Below are 16951 nucleotides of genomic sequence, written 5' to 3'. Positions count from 1 at the left end.
ACCCAAAACAGGTCACTGGTCTAACACACGGCTAACACAGACACCCATTTGTGTTCACAATTCAGAGTTTCCAATTTAACCAGAGGACCTCAAGGAAACCCAAGCAGACTTAGAGAGAGTGTACATACAGAGACCCCTGCCAGTCGGTGGATTCAAACCCACAAACTTCTTCTTGTATAGTGGCAAATGCTGACCAGTGCACCATCGTTATTTTAAGAAAAGGATCTTAAGAATATTTACTGACTCTTCAGACCTATTCACAGATCCTTTCTTATGCAAAGAAATTTCTCCTCTATTTAATTGCATATTGGAAGAAAAGGCTTATGCTACTATTGAATACTTAAACTAAACCATTACTAAACAATGCTTATTCAGTAGAGGCAGGCAAAATGGATAAAGGCACACCAGCTCAACAGAGAGCTGCCATGCTGGCAATTAACATCTACTGGAAACTCTTCTTTTCAGTGAGGCAGATTTGTTATTGTGTCTTTCGTGTGTTCCTGCAGCCTCCCTCACACAGCCACTCCTTGTGCTGTCAGCATGGCAGGGTGGAGCTGGCTGAACTGCACATGTTTCAAGCATGCTATGGTGCTTCACTCCCTCTCTGTCTGTTTCCCTTCCCCTTAATGCTGGCACGGCTAAGCTGAAAAAGAAAGGAGGAGGGCCCAGTGCGCGTAACCAGCGATGCTTTTTACCAATCACAGGGGTTTCCCCACCCTCTCTGTGTCCCTCGCTCCCTCCTTCTGTCTCTAGGCACACCAAGCAAAGAAAAAAAAAAAAAAAAAAAGTGCAGGGAAAAAAAGTGATAAGCAGCAAGCAGCTTCTGGGTTTTGCTTTCAAGCGCACTCCTGCTGAATCGATGTGAGTGAGTGTGTGTGTGTGTGTGTGTGTGTGGGGCGTTCACTCTCTCTCCTGCCACAGTAGCAACACATTGCAGCAGCGTCGGCCCCAAACAAAAGGCTTAACGCAGCAGAGCCACAGGAGGAGAAACTCAGGGACAGACGCAGGCACAGTGACCCAGCGTGACTGCACTTCTCAGGGAGGAATTCAACCTGCCATTTAGCCCTCTTGGCCCCGGAGTGGAGACAGGACGGTACACTACACCAGCCCAGGCAGCCTGTCTGAACTGAGGAAAACACCCTGTTACTGACCGGTTTTGTCTTTCACTTTCATTCATACACCTCAGTCTCTGCCATCCATTACTGAGATTCCTGCACCTGCTCTTCTTCTACACCTGGGCGTCTTACCTTGTCATCTACCTGCCCTTCGAGATGTCAGACGATGACTGTCGCTCTCCCATCGGCCTGGACTGTTGCAGTTGCTGCCTGGACCTGGCCAATGGCTGTGATGACTCCATGGCCAGCAGTCCGGCTCAGGGCCTCGGTACTACCGGGGGCCTGCCAGCAAGCCCCACCAGCCCCAGTGTCAATCACTTCCGCCAGCTCCGCAGCCAGCTGATGTACCAGAACCTGAACACCGACAAGCTGAACAACATCATGAGGCAAGACTCCCTGGACTCAGTGGTGAGAGACCCCTGCTTCCTGCTCAACGAGGGGATCTGCAACAGCAACAGCAACATTGACCAGACCATGCTGTCTATACTGCTCTTCTTTCACAGGTATGTCTGTTCATCTGACAGGTACATGCTTATCTGGTATTGGGGTATATTGAGGTATTGGCTGAAGATGAAGGCTCTTTCATTAGGACCATTTTTAAGCTAGCTGAAAGTTGTGATTTACCTCTCTTAGGAACACTCAGTGTAAAGTCTACCTTTTCAAGTCTGGATCTGCAAGTATAAAATTAGAATATGAGTGCTGCTTAAGAATCATATGTTGCTTAAATGAGCCAGATGGCCAATGTTGACTAATCAGGTTTCTTGGATCAGCATTTCTTCTAAAAAGGCTGACATAAGTATTTACAGTCAGGGATTAAGTATAGGCTAGGATGAGGGTGTTCATTTTGATCGTGTTCCAGAAATGAGTTTCATATATGACTTTGTCTGTGTGTGATAAACTATTTTAACTCCACTGTATTAACTGGAGCACAGACTCAAAACACACAACACTACTCAAATATTTAAGCAGTACAGTGTCACTTTACATGTACAACATCTATCTTTCCTGCAGCATATTTGATATGTTGCATAAGATGACGTGCATGTCCTGTACAGTGTTACCACTGTAATCTGAGGCTATTTGGTTTAAGGGAAGTCGTACATATATGTAAGAATTAATCTAACTGACAAAGAAATTAGATTCATTACACCAAAGAGAGCTTTAGTTCAAAACAACAAAACATGACTGTGGGAAAAAAATGCAGAGAACTGAGGTAAACAAAAGGACACCTTACAAAAACACAATCTGATTCTAAAACCACACTTGAAAACATATTGATTTAATTAGAATGATTGTTCATTGCTAGAGGTCAATTAAAACCGGCCTGACACCTTCTCTGTCACTGCCAAAAAGTCTTCATAAAACAGAGTTTGGCAGCTCACCTGGTAGTGTTTGTGAAAAAAGTGCTACAAAGTTGCTGCCAGTTGGATAGTTTGTCTGGCAGCTTTTGGAGAATGAGTTCAGCCTCAAATGAACAATTACCATCTTTGCAGTCGGCTACAGTTTTGACCGTCACTGAACTCCTGAGCCCAAGCCAGCAGTTACTGTACAGTGCTTACTCAGAAAAGCTGTAATTACATACAGCCTGTCTGGTTATCAGAGCAGTAAAATATGGACATCTATGGAATATCAGCGAGAACTAAAACAGCTCAAAGCTGTTATCATCGCAAGAGCCACCTTTGAATGTCATATACCATGAAGTTGGCGTCATTTGTGTCAGAAAAACAGAGATTTGTGTCAAAGGATCATGAAATATATGCCAGACATACGTATACGTATATGATAACGTTAATCTGATTATTCGGCAATAAAAGACAGACTTCCTTTTTATTTATGATGGTGTTCGATAGGAATCTTGATGTAAAAACTGACCTTTATCCCCACCCTCACCACGTCTTGTCTTGAAATCACTGTATGTTCAAACCTACTCATGAGTTCTTTACACCAACAACTCTTGATGATGCTGTTGCAAGTTTTTTTTTCTTCAAACCCAGTTATGAATTACACACTAGATTTTTGTTTCAATAAGATTTTATGGTAAATCCGTCATGGTAGTTTCTGTGGTTTTCAGACCAAATACCAGAGGAAAAACTTAATGTGAAAAGAAAAGCCTATTCAATTACGTTCATTCTTTTTATTAGATCTTATTTAAGAATCCACCAACTTTATACAACATAAGTTGCCCTTGGGAATGTGAATCTTTCTAAAAATAAGCCTTATTTTCGAAACCAGATTTTTTTCCACCCTTTTTAGTCCGATAAAATATCTGTGATAATGTTTATCCTGATAAAATTTGTCTGAAATGAACGTGGCACTGGTATTTGTTATCATTGATTCAGTTATTTGCAGATGTTATCATATCTGTAATGTTCTCTGGCCAAGAGGCACAATCAGTATTTTATCACATCTCTCCAGAAGCTGAGCTGCCACAGCATATCCAAATAAGTTAAACTTTAACCTGTCTTAACTTTGCTATGCTATTAAGACCTGCTCTTATCTCCTGCTGTTATGATTGATACCACACAAGTACAGACAGTACAAAAGAAGTAAAACCATTCACTGTACACTGCAACTGATGACACCAATAACTAGACATTACAGCGAGAAACTCTAGCTGTTGGCTGTAAATGCTTATCAGTGCCAAACACTCAGGTAGTTGGAAAAATGTATAGTTTTTATTAGTTATTTTTGATACCTGACACACTACAGTATACAGCAGGGATTACTTCTCTATGAATGAAACATCATATATAGGCTATTTGGAGAACTTCCACACACTCACTTTACTTTTCCATCTCTTAAGTTACATTACAGTTGCTTAAATGCTCATTAATTTGACACCTTTTTAGGCGATATTGTTCCTATTGTGGAGCTTCATTATTCAATGAAGGAACGGTCTGTTCTTCATTTATTTATGATAGCAAGGGTGTGTCATTATGATACTGTAGGATGAAGTACAAGAGGTGAAGAAAGGTTGGATTGCAGCTTCAGCTTGTGTTCTCTTTTGGCAACGAGAGCTACCAAAATCAGAACAAATAGCGCTTTTCAAACAAAAAGTTTTTATTTCAGGGCAGTACTTTCAAAGTTAGACTTTAAGATATACTTGGATATGAGGTGAGTTATTATTCACTGTATTCAGTGTTTACAGTATGTGAATAATGCCTGCTGGCAGAGCTTTGTTAAAAGTCTTACACAAGAGTTTTCCATGGTATTCAGTCATAATACCACAGTTATACATTTGCAGCTCTTCCCTAGCCAAAGAGTTATATTTTCAGGGTTGAAAATATGTTTGTTTTTTTAACACATCACAGAAATGAAACATCAATTATGCCATTGGAAAATTATTCAGTTGAAATCATCTATTTACGTGGAAAATTTATCTACACCGTAGATAATTAATTTACACGCTGGAGGACTGGCATCTCCCAGGAGGAGAGAAAAATCAGGTTATAAGAACCATTATTTTTGACATTTCTGGATGAGAGGCAATGTGTTCCCCCACGCCATTGGCCAGTGTGACCGTGCATCTGTCAGTGCCAGCTCAACTGTTTGCCTGACAAACAGTCTTTCGCCAGAACACTTTGTCCCTGAACTCTCCCTTCTCAAGAGGGAATCACAGACACGGATCATGTGGTTTTCATGGTTAGGCTTTCTTGCAGGATTAAAACATTGATTTCAAACGTGCACCCTCACAGTTTTTCATGCAGAAACACAAATGCACTCATTCATTCACACATGCTCACAGTGCTAATCCTGTCAGTTGAAACAAGAAAGCTGCCTTGCTGAGCTGAGGTTTGCCGAAGTTCATACATTTTCTCAAGTCCTGGGGGGGCCCGGCTTCTGATAAAAGCCTGGCTGCGGTTCATACTGTGACCTCACCCTGGGTGGTCAATCAGCCAAGCTGCCATCACTCTCATTTGCTGCTTGTTAACAGAATAAAATGTTCAGCACAGCCCAAGGAAGCATGCCAGGACATCTTTTGGACTTGGTGAATATCTGTATGAAACAGCAGCAGTGGCCAGCAAACTTGTTATGTAAATGATTCAAGGGTCACGGAAATGTGCTGAGAGGAGAATTTGAACTCATAAGTCATGTTTGGTGTTTGAGGCAGAGCCAGAAAGCCCATAGGGGGCCAGGATCAGTGATTTCCCAAGGATAAAACCAGAGGAAATGTGTTGATTCACTTTGAGGCTTAGAGAGCTACACATGGCTGGAAAAAGAGAGGGACTCTTGCACACCGTCACCCCAGGCAGTCAGTCAGTACTTAGCAGCCACTAAACACTATCACATGCCAGGGTGAAGAGGGGTGAAGAGCCTGCAGCGATGACACAAACATTTATCAAAGGACTTCAGTCAGTAAGCAGTCGGCACAAAAGATGTCACAAAGTGTCAAAAACCTCATAAAAGAGTTTTTTTTCTGCAGCAGCCACTAATATGAAAAGGAGTTTCCACCCTTCAGCCTACAGAGTTCCATCACAGGTTTATAGACAAGATAACAATGACCCATTATATTGTGTATAAAGCAGTGGCGGGCCGTGCATTTTACACCTGGGCCTTCAGTGGCATCCTACCTGAATCAAACCACCTCTTGACACCATCATTATGACGCCACGGCTATAGAAACTATCAATATTATACAGAAAGGCAGTATAACAGGACGTTGCATCGCAGACAGGTATCTCGTGTTCCGTGAATGAATGCCACCACTAAAGCAAGAAACCCAAATTAAAAGCATTCAACAAGTCTCCTTTCACGCACCTGCGCCATAAACATCAAACACTCCAAACACCGACTCGGCTCCAAACACCGAGTCGTTCAGTTGCCAATACCAGCCATTCCCAGCGATTCTTTCTAAGTAGATCTGCGACCAAATTAACATCTTCTCCTCCGTCAGCCATTGTGGGTTGAAAAAAAACCTGCTATTAATACTTACAATTACGATAAAGTTTTAGCTTGTGCAGGTCGCTACAGATAAGAATCGTTAGCTTTAGCTGAACTCTCTGACCATCCAATCAGAGGACGTGAAAATACTAACGTCATCGTACGCCTGCTAGACGGCCCTGGGGTCACCAACTCGAAATCTGATTGGTTAAAGCAACAGTTTCATTGCGATGTATTTTAAGCTACGGGCGCCTGCACTTTTGATTCTCATTCTGATTTCTTTGACCCTGGCAACACATGATGTCTGAAATATGATTGAATAAAAGCTCTAATATAAACATACACTGCTGGAAGCACCACAGCCCAGAGACACGCTATGAAATGAAGAGCACAGACTATTAGGAATAATCTAAAAAGATGAATGGGAAAATATTACAATGTAAGTCAGTGATTCTGAGTTTAGGCCAGCAGAGAAGGCCTTGCTGGCCCTGACGGCCCACCACTGGTATAAAGTAACCTCCATGTCCCTGTCTGCAGCACACAGCTGCAAAAGAGAAAAAGCTCTAAAACTACTTTAGAATGTTTGTGGTAAAGTGTTTATTAACAAAAAGCTACCAAACAAGTGTAGGCAAGAAGTTGCCTCGGGTCTGAAAGTTAGGACTGAAAATAAAATAATTGGAAAATAATTGGAAAAGACAGTGATTTGTTTGTCAGAAAAGTGCGTGCCTGCCATACAGGATAAGAGGTGAGTTCATTTCTAGTTTGAGCTTTGTTTGATAAATTGTAACCTAGGCCTCAGTGCAGTCGTAAAAGTTTCTCTTTTTGGCTTCAGATGATCACTGGCCTTTGGCTTTGTCTAGAAGTCTAGTTGACTACTGAATATGACCTAGCCCTCCCACAATGGACTGTAGACAGGACCCAGCTGTGTCAGAGACCCCACTGTGCTTCAGAGCTCCACTCTATGATCAAAATAAAAACCACAACATGGCTTTGCTACAAGAAGTCCAAGACCTGCATTTGTGGTCCACTGTGGAGGCATTGAAAGTATCTTTGCTATGTGTTAGCCATCCAGGAATCCATACAAATGTAGATTTAACAGTTCTGTGAATTCCCAAAAGCAAACCACATCTTCTGAAACTACCAGAGAAGGGTTACCTCAGTCTCCATCACCACATAGTAGGTTGTTTTCATATTTTGTTCCAGATAGTGGGTCAATTCTTTAAAATTCTCTCAAATAGAATTCATAGAATAAGAAGTAAATACCTTCTTTAGCTAGGATATGACCATAGGGTGACCTATTCGCTTGATTTACATGCAAGTCACACCAGCAAAATTATCTCCTATCAGTCAGAGCTGAATACAGGACAGTTCTGCCTGCGCAGTCGTTGAGGGCAAATTATTTGCATAGAAGTCTTGTTACCAAAGTAATGTACACTTCTGACAAACTCACTCTGGGAACATAGTTTCATTCCTGCATCTGGATATTTTTGTTGTTGTGCATAAATACTTTGCAGGCTTTGTGCTTTACTATTGAAATCTGGGTATAAACAATGTATAAGAAAGAGAGAAGGGGGGAATCTGACACAGTGAAACAAATTTAACCCTTATGCACCCCTCGGTACATTTTTTGCATTTTTCAACTAAAAATACTCAATAATTTTGCCAATTTTAATGATAATGAGACAAAATTTTGCAGGGATGTCAGTCTTTTACCACATTTTAAGATTTCAACTTTGAATGTATTAATAGAATTATAATACACTGTGGAGAGAAGAAAGTTCCTCTCGTCACCCTTAAAACATTTTTTGCACCATTGACTCCCATTAAAACATCACTTTTTGATCCTACTTTAATTACACCATAAAATAATGTTTTACTTATGACTACCTTTTCAATCTAAGCTTTTGGCTTGAAAATTGTAGTTTTTTTCATTATCCATCATTTGACATCTTTTTCCACTATATGGCTGAGGGCTCCATTATATGCTGTTTCAGTGAATCCTACTTCCGTTGCATTTCTCACTATTGCTCCCCAGCAGAATGCATGATTCCAACTAAAATGGTCTGAGTGTGTTGGCAGTGATGTAAAAGTGTGGTATGAATGTGTGTTTTGACAAATTATTTGATGAGTGTGTGTGTGTGTGTGTGTGTTTGTGTACAGGGAGTTAGAAAGTCATTTTTGCTCACCACATTTTGCACATCCCTATCGCTATCTTTCTTATGACTACAGACCACATGCACCCACTCACCCCCCCGCCCACAAACACACACCTACACACACACACACACCTATTCGAAGCCCCCAGACACACTACAGCACTTGTAAAAAGCAATCAAGGTCAAAAGGTCAAAAGGTCAAAAGGTCAAAGAATCTAAGGAGGAGCACCCTAGCTTTTTTTTTGCCTGGAAACGTTTTTTTTTTTTTTTTTGACCAAAGCAGTCTTTTTATTGTTTTGGTTTGCAGTGCAGCATGTTTATACAGGTGCTGTGTCTGCAAACCTCAAGCTGCACCTAGCTGGTGCTGGCTGGTCATTTCCTCAGTGACAATGAAGAGACACTTTTGTGTTAGAGGAGGCTCTGACTGCTGTCCTGCAGTCGCCTGAGAACGAGGAGGAGATGTCCGGCACAGACACAGGCACTGAGGACATATCAGGGGAGGCTTCACCTGAAATTCATCCAGATGGGTCTCCAGCTCAAGTGAGGACATCCATGTCCTCACTTGAGGAGCTGGAAGACCCATTTCCTCACTTGAGCTGGAGCTGGAAGACCCACTAGTGCGGCTGCTGCTTGGACCAGCAGCAGCCACACTAGTGGATCATGTCAGAGGAAATGGAAGAGCCAGCAGGAGAAGCCAGGCCCTCAAAGAGGTACAGGCAGTGCACATTTTGCATGGGACAGAGAAAGGTCTGGACCCATTGTGCCAAGTACAGCAAGTATGGATGCCAAGTACAGCAAGTATGGAGGCAAAGTATACATGACAGTGATCTGCAGGTCCTGCTCCACTGAGTGACCTTTCTCATCATTTGTCAATATATTCCCAAAATACCATTAAAGGGTTAAAATTAATTCATAAATACATGTAAATTGAATAGTTATGATCTGGACTGAGGTTGTTCAAAAGATTTAATGCATTGAAAGTGAAAAAAATATTAATGTATAATATTTTTAGAGCACTTCTTAGGAACAGAGTATTTTTTGCACAAAGGATAAAAGGTGGCATATTTTGTACATAAAGTCAAACTGCTCAAAAAATAATGATGGATTCAAATCAATGTTGTTGTCAATTATTGACATACCCAAGGGTGTAATACCCCCCCAAAAAAATTCCAGTTTGCAATTAGTATATGGAAAATATTTCATATTTTGTGTTTTACCTCATTTGAAATTTTTGGTTTTATATTCCCAAAATGGCACTAAAAAGTTAAAAATACTTAATAAATCCATGAAAATGGAATAGTTATGATCAGGACTGAGGTTTTTCAGAAGATTTAATGCAATAAAAGTGAAAAGAATATTAATTATAATATTTTTATAGCACTTTTTAGGAACAAAACATTTTTTTGCACAAAGCATAAAAGGTGGCATATTTTGTACATAAAGTCAAACTGCTCAAAAAATAATAATGCATTCAAATCAATGTTGTTGTCAATTATTGACACATCCAAGGATGTAATTGCCCCCCCAAAAAAATTCCAGTTTGCAATTAGTATATGAAAAATATTTCAGATTTTGTGTTTTTCTCATTTGAAATTTTTGGTTTTATATTCCGAAAATGGCACTAAAAAGTTACAAATGTTTAATAAATCCATGAAAACTTAATAGTTATGATTAGGGCTGAAGTTGGTCAAAAGATTTAATGCATTGAAAGTGAAAAAAAATATGAATGTATAATATTTTTATAGCACTTTTTAGGAACAGAACATTTTTTGCATCGAGGGTAAAAGGTGGCACATTTTTACATAAAGTCAAACTGCTCAAAAAATAATAATGCATTCAAATCAATGTTATTGTCAATTATTGACATATCCAAGACTGTAATACCCCCCCAAAAAAATTCCAGTTTGCAATTAGTATATGAAAAATATTTCAGATTTTGTGTTTTTCTCATTTGAAATTTTTGGTTTTATATTCCGAAAATGGCACTAAAAAGTTACAAATGTTTAATAAATCCATGAAAACTTAATAGTTATGATTAGGACTGAAGTTGGTCAAAAGATTTAATGCATTGAAAGTGAAAAAAAATATGAATGTATAATATTTTTATAGCACTTTTTAGGAACAGAACATTTTTTGCATCGAGGGTAAAAGGTGGCACATTTTTACATAAAGTCAAACTGCTCAAAAAATAATAATGCATTCAAATCAATGTTGTTGTCAATTATTGACATATCCAAGACTGTAATACCCCCCCAAAAAAATTCCAGTTTGCTATTAGTATATGAAAAATATTTCATATTTTGTGTTTTTCTCATTTGAAATTTTTGGTTTTATATTCCCAAAATGGCACTAAAAAGTTAAAAATATGTAATAAATCCATGAAAACTTAATAGTTATGATTAGGACTGAAGTTGGTCAAAAGATTTAATGCATTGAAAGTGGAAAAAAATATGAATGTATAATATTTTTATAGCACTTTTTAGGAACAGAACATTTTTTGCATCGAGGGTAAAAGGTGGCACATTTTTACATAAACTCAAACTGCTCAAAAAATAATAATGCATTCAAATCAATGTTGTTGTCAATTATTGACATATCCAAGACTGTAATACCCCCCCCCCAAAATTCCAGTTTGCAATTAGTATATGAAAAATATTTCATATTTTGTGTTTTTCTCATTAATTAATTGTAGTTTTATATTGCAAAAATGGCATTAAAGGGTTAAAAATATTTGACAAATACATGAAAACTTAATAGTTATGATTAGGACTGAAGTTGGTCGAAAGATTTAATGCATTGAAAGTGAAAAAAAATATGAATGTATAATATTTTTATAGCACTTTTTAGGAACAGAACATTTTTTGCATCGAGGGTAAAACGTCATTATTTTTTTAAGGGGTGCACAAGGGTTAAACTTGTGACATTGTCAGTAAACATCTGCCTATTTCCCCCCAGTGTATTCGGGCTTGTTTTGCAGATAGCATTGTGACGGTGCAGTGGCACACAAATCGGTCGGGAACGTAAAGATGTAAGGATAAGGTAAACAAAACACAGTTTCCTCAGTATTCCCTAGTGCTGTAAAATGGCCCCATTTACCAGACAAATGCTATATAATGAAAAAAAAATCTCCAGAGCATAGGCCACACTCATAACAAACGCAGCACAATTACGGCACCACTGCCTATGAATTATTATATGCAAGCTGCTACAAGCTGTAACAAGTAGAAGGATCAGAGTAAAACTAACTTCTGCACCAGTGTTGAAATTCAAATTTCACATCCTTTCCACTGCTACAAAGCAATTCCCGGGTGAGAGCAGTGTAATCTGAATAGATACACACAATGCATCATGAGACAGGTGAAGTATGCAGAGTTTGAAACTATTCCCATTGCTGTTGTCTCTCCAAATTTTGCCCACACAAAAGGCTTATACATGTCAAACACATCCGTGCTGTCAACAGAACCTGTATCCAATTACAATATCCAAACTGTAAGTTGTTTTTTTGCATCAAAACTAAACTGTGTAATTTGGTGTCTCCTGTAAAAAGGAAAAAATGTCCTACACAAGTTTAAAGAGAGTTACATAACTTCATGGGCTGCAGGTGGTAGGGGAGACGGATGAAAACAAAAAAAAAGGGGATTAGTGGCGAGAAGGCAAAGGGAAGGATGTCTGGATGGAAATTCGTGGCCAGGCAGGTCTTATGGGCCAATCTGTAACAAACAAAGGCCATGAAGGCGAGGTCTGAGCAACGCCAGCAGCGAGGGGGGAAGAGCTAGAGAAAGAGTCAGAGATAGACAGGCAACAGCCAGGCAGGAGGTCCGGCGCAAAGAAAACATAGACAGGACTTGCTAAAAATAGTGTGCTGTTGACACTGGCTGGAACTCTAAGATATAGGTAGACTGCAGACGTGCGGTAAAAGTCACAACCTTTTTCTAAGGCCAAAGGAAGTCATTCTTTAATGGTGAGAGGAAGGAAAAAAAAACATGACAAGCGTTTGTTTTACAGTTGTTTTTACGAGTTTCCTCAATAACACAGTCTTTGACAACTTCCGTGTTGAAAAGTCACATTTAGGGAGCAAGAGATTAATTCTATTATATTAGTATTAGAAACCACATGATTTTCAAGTAAGTGGTGGTATGTATTTAGTGTGTTTGCACCACAAATTAGCCCTGTGCTTAGTTTTATCACAGGGGGACGAATTTAAAGGGAGATGCACAATAATGGCTTTTTAATGGACCTCTTGAGTTACTGCCTTGTTGTGTTGTGACTGTGTGAATAGGCTGCCCTTGGTGCCGTGCCAGTGGATGTCTGGAACCACTGTTGAATGGTTCTTGTGTAGGTTTTTATGTGTGTGTATGTGTACGTGTCTGTTTTTCTGTATGCAAGTACTCTTCAGGATTCTACAACTGGACTAGATACTGTCTGCTCACTATAAAGTGGCTACAACACATACATTTACCTCCTTAACTCACACCTGCCACTTCAGCAGGCAGAGATCAGTGTGTGTCAACTCCACAGACACACCCAGTACCATAGGTTGATGCAACGTCCTGCGTGAGGCCCTTTCTTTACCAACATCGGTGTGGTTTCATGTGCAGTCTGTCTTAAAAATGAAACGGTGCATTCATTACCAGTTTATAGAAATGTATATCCTCAGTAGGAACAAATGGGTTTTTGAACATATCCAGCCTTACTCTTAAAGCATTGGTTAGAAAGGCTCCATGATGACCTTGATAGCAGATATCTGTTTTTTATAAACAAGCCCTATAATCTTTTAATCAACCAATCTTGTACTCCTCACAGACAGCTGCAAGGGTCATGTCTGAGTTAAGCGAGTGTCTGTCTGGAAGACATAAGACACACTTACAGTATACAGTACAATAAGGTGACCCGCAGTATTATGCCGCTATTGACACGTCACCACAGCAGAATCCAGCTAAGCTCTTTTGTCCTGAGTAACAGAGTGGAGATACAGTATGTACCAGACGTGGATTAGAAATCTATAAGTAACACATCAAACTCGCCATCCGAGTCAAATCCTGAACATCAGAGAGTGCTGGAAAGGTCTTTATAATGTCTTACTCCCTAATTAAGGTAAAAAAAAGGTTATTTTGACAAAAGTCGTCAAAACGCATCATGTTTGATAAATGTATAATAGCCTAGATCTATCAATTTTGCAGTTAGAGTGCGTAAAAAACACAAAACTTTTACAACAGATCTTGAAAAACTAATTCATTTGGCAGTACAAAACAAACTTGAAAGAGAAATAATTAAATGAAAGTGGAAATACTATCTGCACTTTGTGTAACATCAAGAGGCAATTTTCCAATTGTTTAATACCTATTTTATGATCTTCATAATGCTGTGATTATAAGTCATAACCACTCAAGATCCAAATGTCAAGGAAATACTGGGTTCTCTGTGTTGTGGTTGTGAAACAAAGAGTGTCAAGAGCAATGTTGTGGTTTCTGGTGAAAACTCTTTGTATTCTTTGTAACTCTTTTTGAGCCCACGAGGCACGACTTTGCCACATAGACATTCCTTTAAAAAAAAAAAAAAAGGCGAAGAAACATGTTCATGAAAATTAAGTCAAAATGAATCTCCGCCCTACTACAGTGCCGCTGTGCAGTGCGGACACCTGTAAGATGGCTTTGGAAAGTGCAAATAAGGCAGAACTTCAGAACAATGAAAAGCATTCTTTAAAAAAAAATTCCTCAAATAATTCAAAAGAGGAACGCAGCACCACCCATCAATTAAAATCCTTTCTTCATTCATGCTTCATGTTTATGCAATTCTCTTTGTCCTTCTCTCTTTTATTTGCAACATCTCTCCCTATCATTGTTTTCCCCTTCCTCTTTTACTTCTCGTTCTTTCTTTCTCGATCTCTCCATCTCAGTTCTAGTTTGGCAGACACTGGACTTATATAAGTCTGAAGAAGGGTGAGGCAGGGGGGAGGAGAGGGGTGACCATGGCTTGCGCTAACTGCCTTATCTGTTTGGACCATGGCTTTGGCGCCTATTTAGATAATAGGGCAGCCTGTCAACACTTGCCATCACACACACTCCCACACACACACACAGCCTTGTACTTGAGAGTGAGTAATAGTATCACAAACAGTCAATATGTTATAATTACACTCTTTAAATAGGCATTAGACCCATACAGCTTGCATAACGCTTGATAGTAGGGGTTAGTGCACTGTGATTTGTTTTTTTATCAGACTGCAGCTCGCACACAACAACCGGCCTTAGTCAGGCAGTGGGAAACATTTGTATTGTCTCCAAAATATTTCTTCTAACTAAAATGGAAGGAGTCTCTGTTTGCCTGTACGTCTGCATGTCTGTCCTTCAATTTCATCCGATCGACTTCACACTTGTAATGCTGAGGACCCATGGTAGTTCACTGTTGAGTCTGAGCTCCTGAGATCTACGGAGCATATTTATTAATTGCACATTACTACCACCACAAGTGCACACTGAGTGGGGATTCCTATTACCTGTCACACTGCTGAACAGCATGCTGGGTACAGGTCGATCTTTGTTGCTCGCTATTGCTGTTGCTTCACTCATGAACAAATGCTACATTGCAGCATCAGTGATGTAACTTTTGGAATGTGTGCTTTTGTTCTTGGAAATAGCCTGGTCCCAAATAGCTAGCAATAACAATGTATATACAAAAGGCAAGGCATACAAGGTTCATTTGGATGGGCTCTTCTCAAGAAAGCTGCAAGCAGCAATACCAGAGGCCAAGCGATCGGTGTATTCTGAACAGGCTCATTTTAAACTGGCACCGCACTAGTGGAGGAAATGGAGCGAAACTGAAATGATGGAGTTGTTAGACTTGCACTCTCCATACCACCTTGGGGGAGCGGTTCAAGCTGCTGGTTGGAGGGCAGTAAAAATTCCATTCAGTGCTTTTTTCATTAGCATAGGATTCCCACTCTGACTTTTTAAACTCTGCATGAGAAGTGAAAATGTAGCAACCCACCCTGCTACTAAGGGCCAAATGAAAGTTTGGCTGAAGTGTGGAACAGTAGATCTGGAAAGGAAACAAATGCTTTTTATGAGCATATTGTGTCCTTTTTCAGATCCAAGTGGAAGAAGTAATTCAGCTACCCTGATGTGTAAAAGCATTTGTACATGACTTTTTATATGTATCCAAAGAAGAGTGGAAGAGTTTCTCCAAAAAAATCCATGTTTTTGTGGCATCCCTTATAAGGAGTGGCACACCCAGACTTCATTTCAGATTCATCCTGATGGTTATTCCATCTGTTTCTCTCTGGATACCTGTTTTATAATCCCAAGTGTCGTCTCACACAGTATTTTTTTTCTCACCACAATAATCTGCTACACAAAGCAGTTAGACAGTGCTTTTGTGAAGCAGGCCTGAGCCAGGCCTATCATTATCCTATCTTATTCTCCCTGGGCACTATTCACACACAGGTTGGGTACATGATGTACCCCAGGTGTGCGCGCGCACACACACACACACACACACACACACACACACACACACACAAAATGAGACACAGAGGGAAGAGAAGAGAAAAGGACTGAAATGCAGGAAAATTAGAATGCACATCAGAGCTTCTTAGCTCAAAGCATACACAGATGTGTATTGCCTTCGAGAATCCATACACAATCCACACACACACAGCCACATACACACTTAAACACAATAGCACAACGTCCTTTCCCCCACAGGGCACAGAGCAAGTATTAGACATACTTTAACAGTGGTGTTGCACCAGCCCATTAGCCTACTGAGAAATGCTCCTAGCATCTCTGGGAAAGAAAACAATTACTTCTCTGAACTTGTGCAGGTCACGAAGACATGCTTTCCAGAACACAGGAAAGGTTACAGCAACAGGACCAATCAAATGTTCTATTTTTGAAGTTAATGGACATCTGCAGTTTGGCAACATACTGTGTTTTTCTCTACTGACTGTATTTCTGTGTTCTTTAGGAAACAGTAAAATGTTTGCCAAACATGACTCTCCTGTCAGGAAATGCGCAAGAACACAGTTTTGGTCAGGGAGCATAAGTGAAACTCACTAAAGAACATTATGTTGTTTTGGCCCATTAAACAAAGTTATGTAACGTGGGTGTTTGAACGAAAATGTAAATGTGTAATGGGATTTATACTGGAGTCGCTCACATCTGCTTCCCATCACACAATCACACCCTTAATTAAATCTACAGTACCTGAGTGGCGTTTTAACATTTAGTTCAATTAGAGCTTTCTGAAGTGTTTACCTCATTTTGAAAGATGTGTCACCTCGACAGCAACCCTCCAACAAACACACCCCATAGCTGGGAACTCCTGTGTTGTACTGTCAGCCATAATTGCATCATTAAATTGGGTCTTTGCACAACATTGAGAGGGTGAGATAAAAAAAAAAAAAAGCAAGCAAGAGATTTCACACCGTTGTCAAGTGAGGAAACAGAGTTGAGAACATGTTGGGCAAACTGCTCACTCATTGGCATAACAAACTTGGTGCATTTGTTTCATCAGATGTATCTGAGTATGCAACAAACTTCTTTGCTAAATCAAAAAAAAAAGGCAAACTGTGAAAATGGAAGCCGTGCTTGGGAGAAAAGGAATATAATATAACTGCCAATTTGAATTACAGTTTACAGTATACTTGCTTTAAAAAGGCCAAATGACTGGCAAATCCCCGTGAACCATAATCAAACTCTGACTTTAGTATAATGAATATGGTTTCCTGTTTGTTACGGGTGACTCCAAATTTCCAAACTCTGACTCTGGCTTCGTGTGTTCCTGCACAACTAGAGAGGG

The 16951-nt window shown here is 39.7% G+C and overlaps 1 protein-coding gene across 1 annotated transcript in view; it reads left to right on the top strand.

Annotated features, from left to right (window-relative positions):
• Positions 1-834: 834 nt before the first annotated feature.
• Positions 835-16951, top strand: part of tsc22d3 (TSC22 domain family, member 3) — a 38406-nt gene continuing 22289 nt past the window's right edge. The window contains exons 1-2 of the mRNA XM_070836450.1: positions 835-1093; positions 1187-1618. Coding sequence (XP_070692551.1) covers positions 1272-1618 — 347 coding nt within the window. The 5' untranslated portion in view covers positions 835-1093; positions 1187-1271. The remainder of the gene's footprint in view (positions 1094-1186; positions 1619-16951) is intronic.

The sequence above is a fragment of the Pempheris klunzingeri genome, chromosome 9 (genome assembly GCF_042242105.1).
Source record: "Pempheris klunzingeri isolate RE-2024b chromosome 9, fPemKlu1.hap1, whole genome shotgun sequence".
Classification (NCBI taxonomy): Eukaryota; Metazoa; Chordata; class Actinopteri; order Acropomatiformes; family Pempheridae; genus Pempheris; species Pempheris klunzingeri.
Note: the sequence above shows the minus strand (reverse complement) of the source record. Positions and strands in the feature narration are given on the sequence as shown.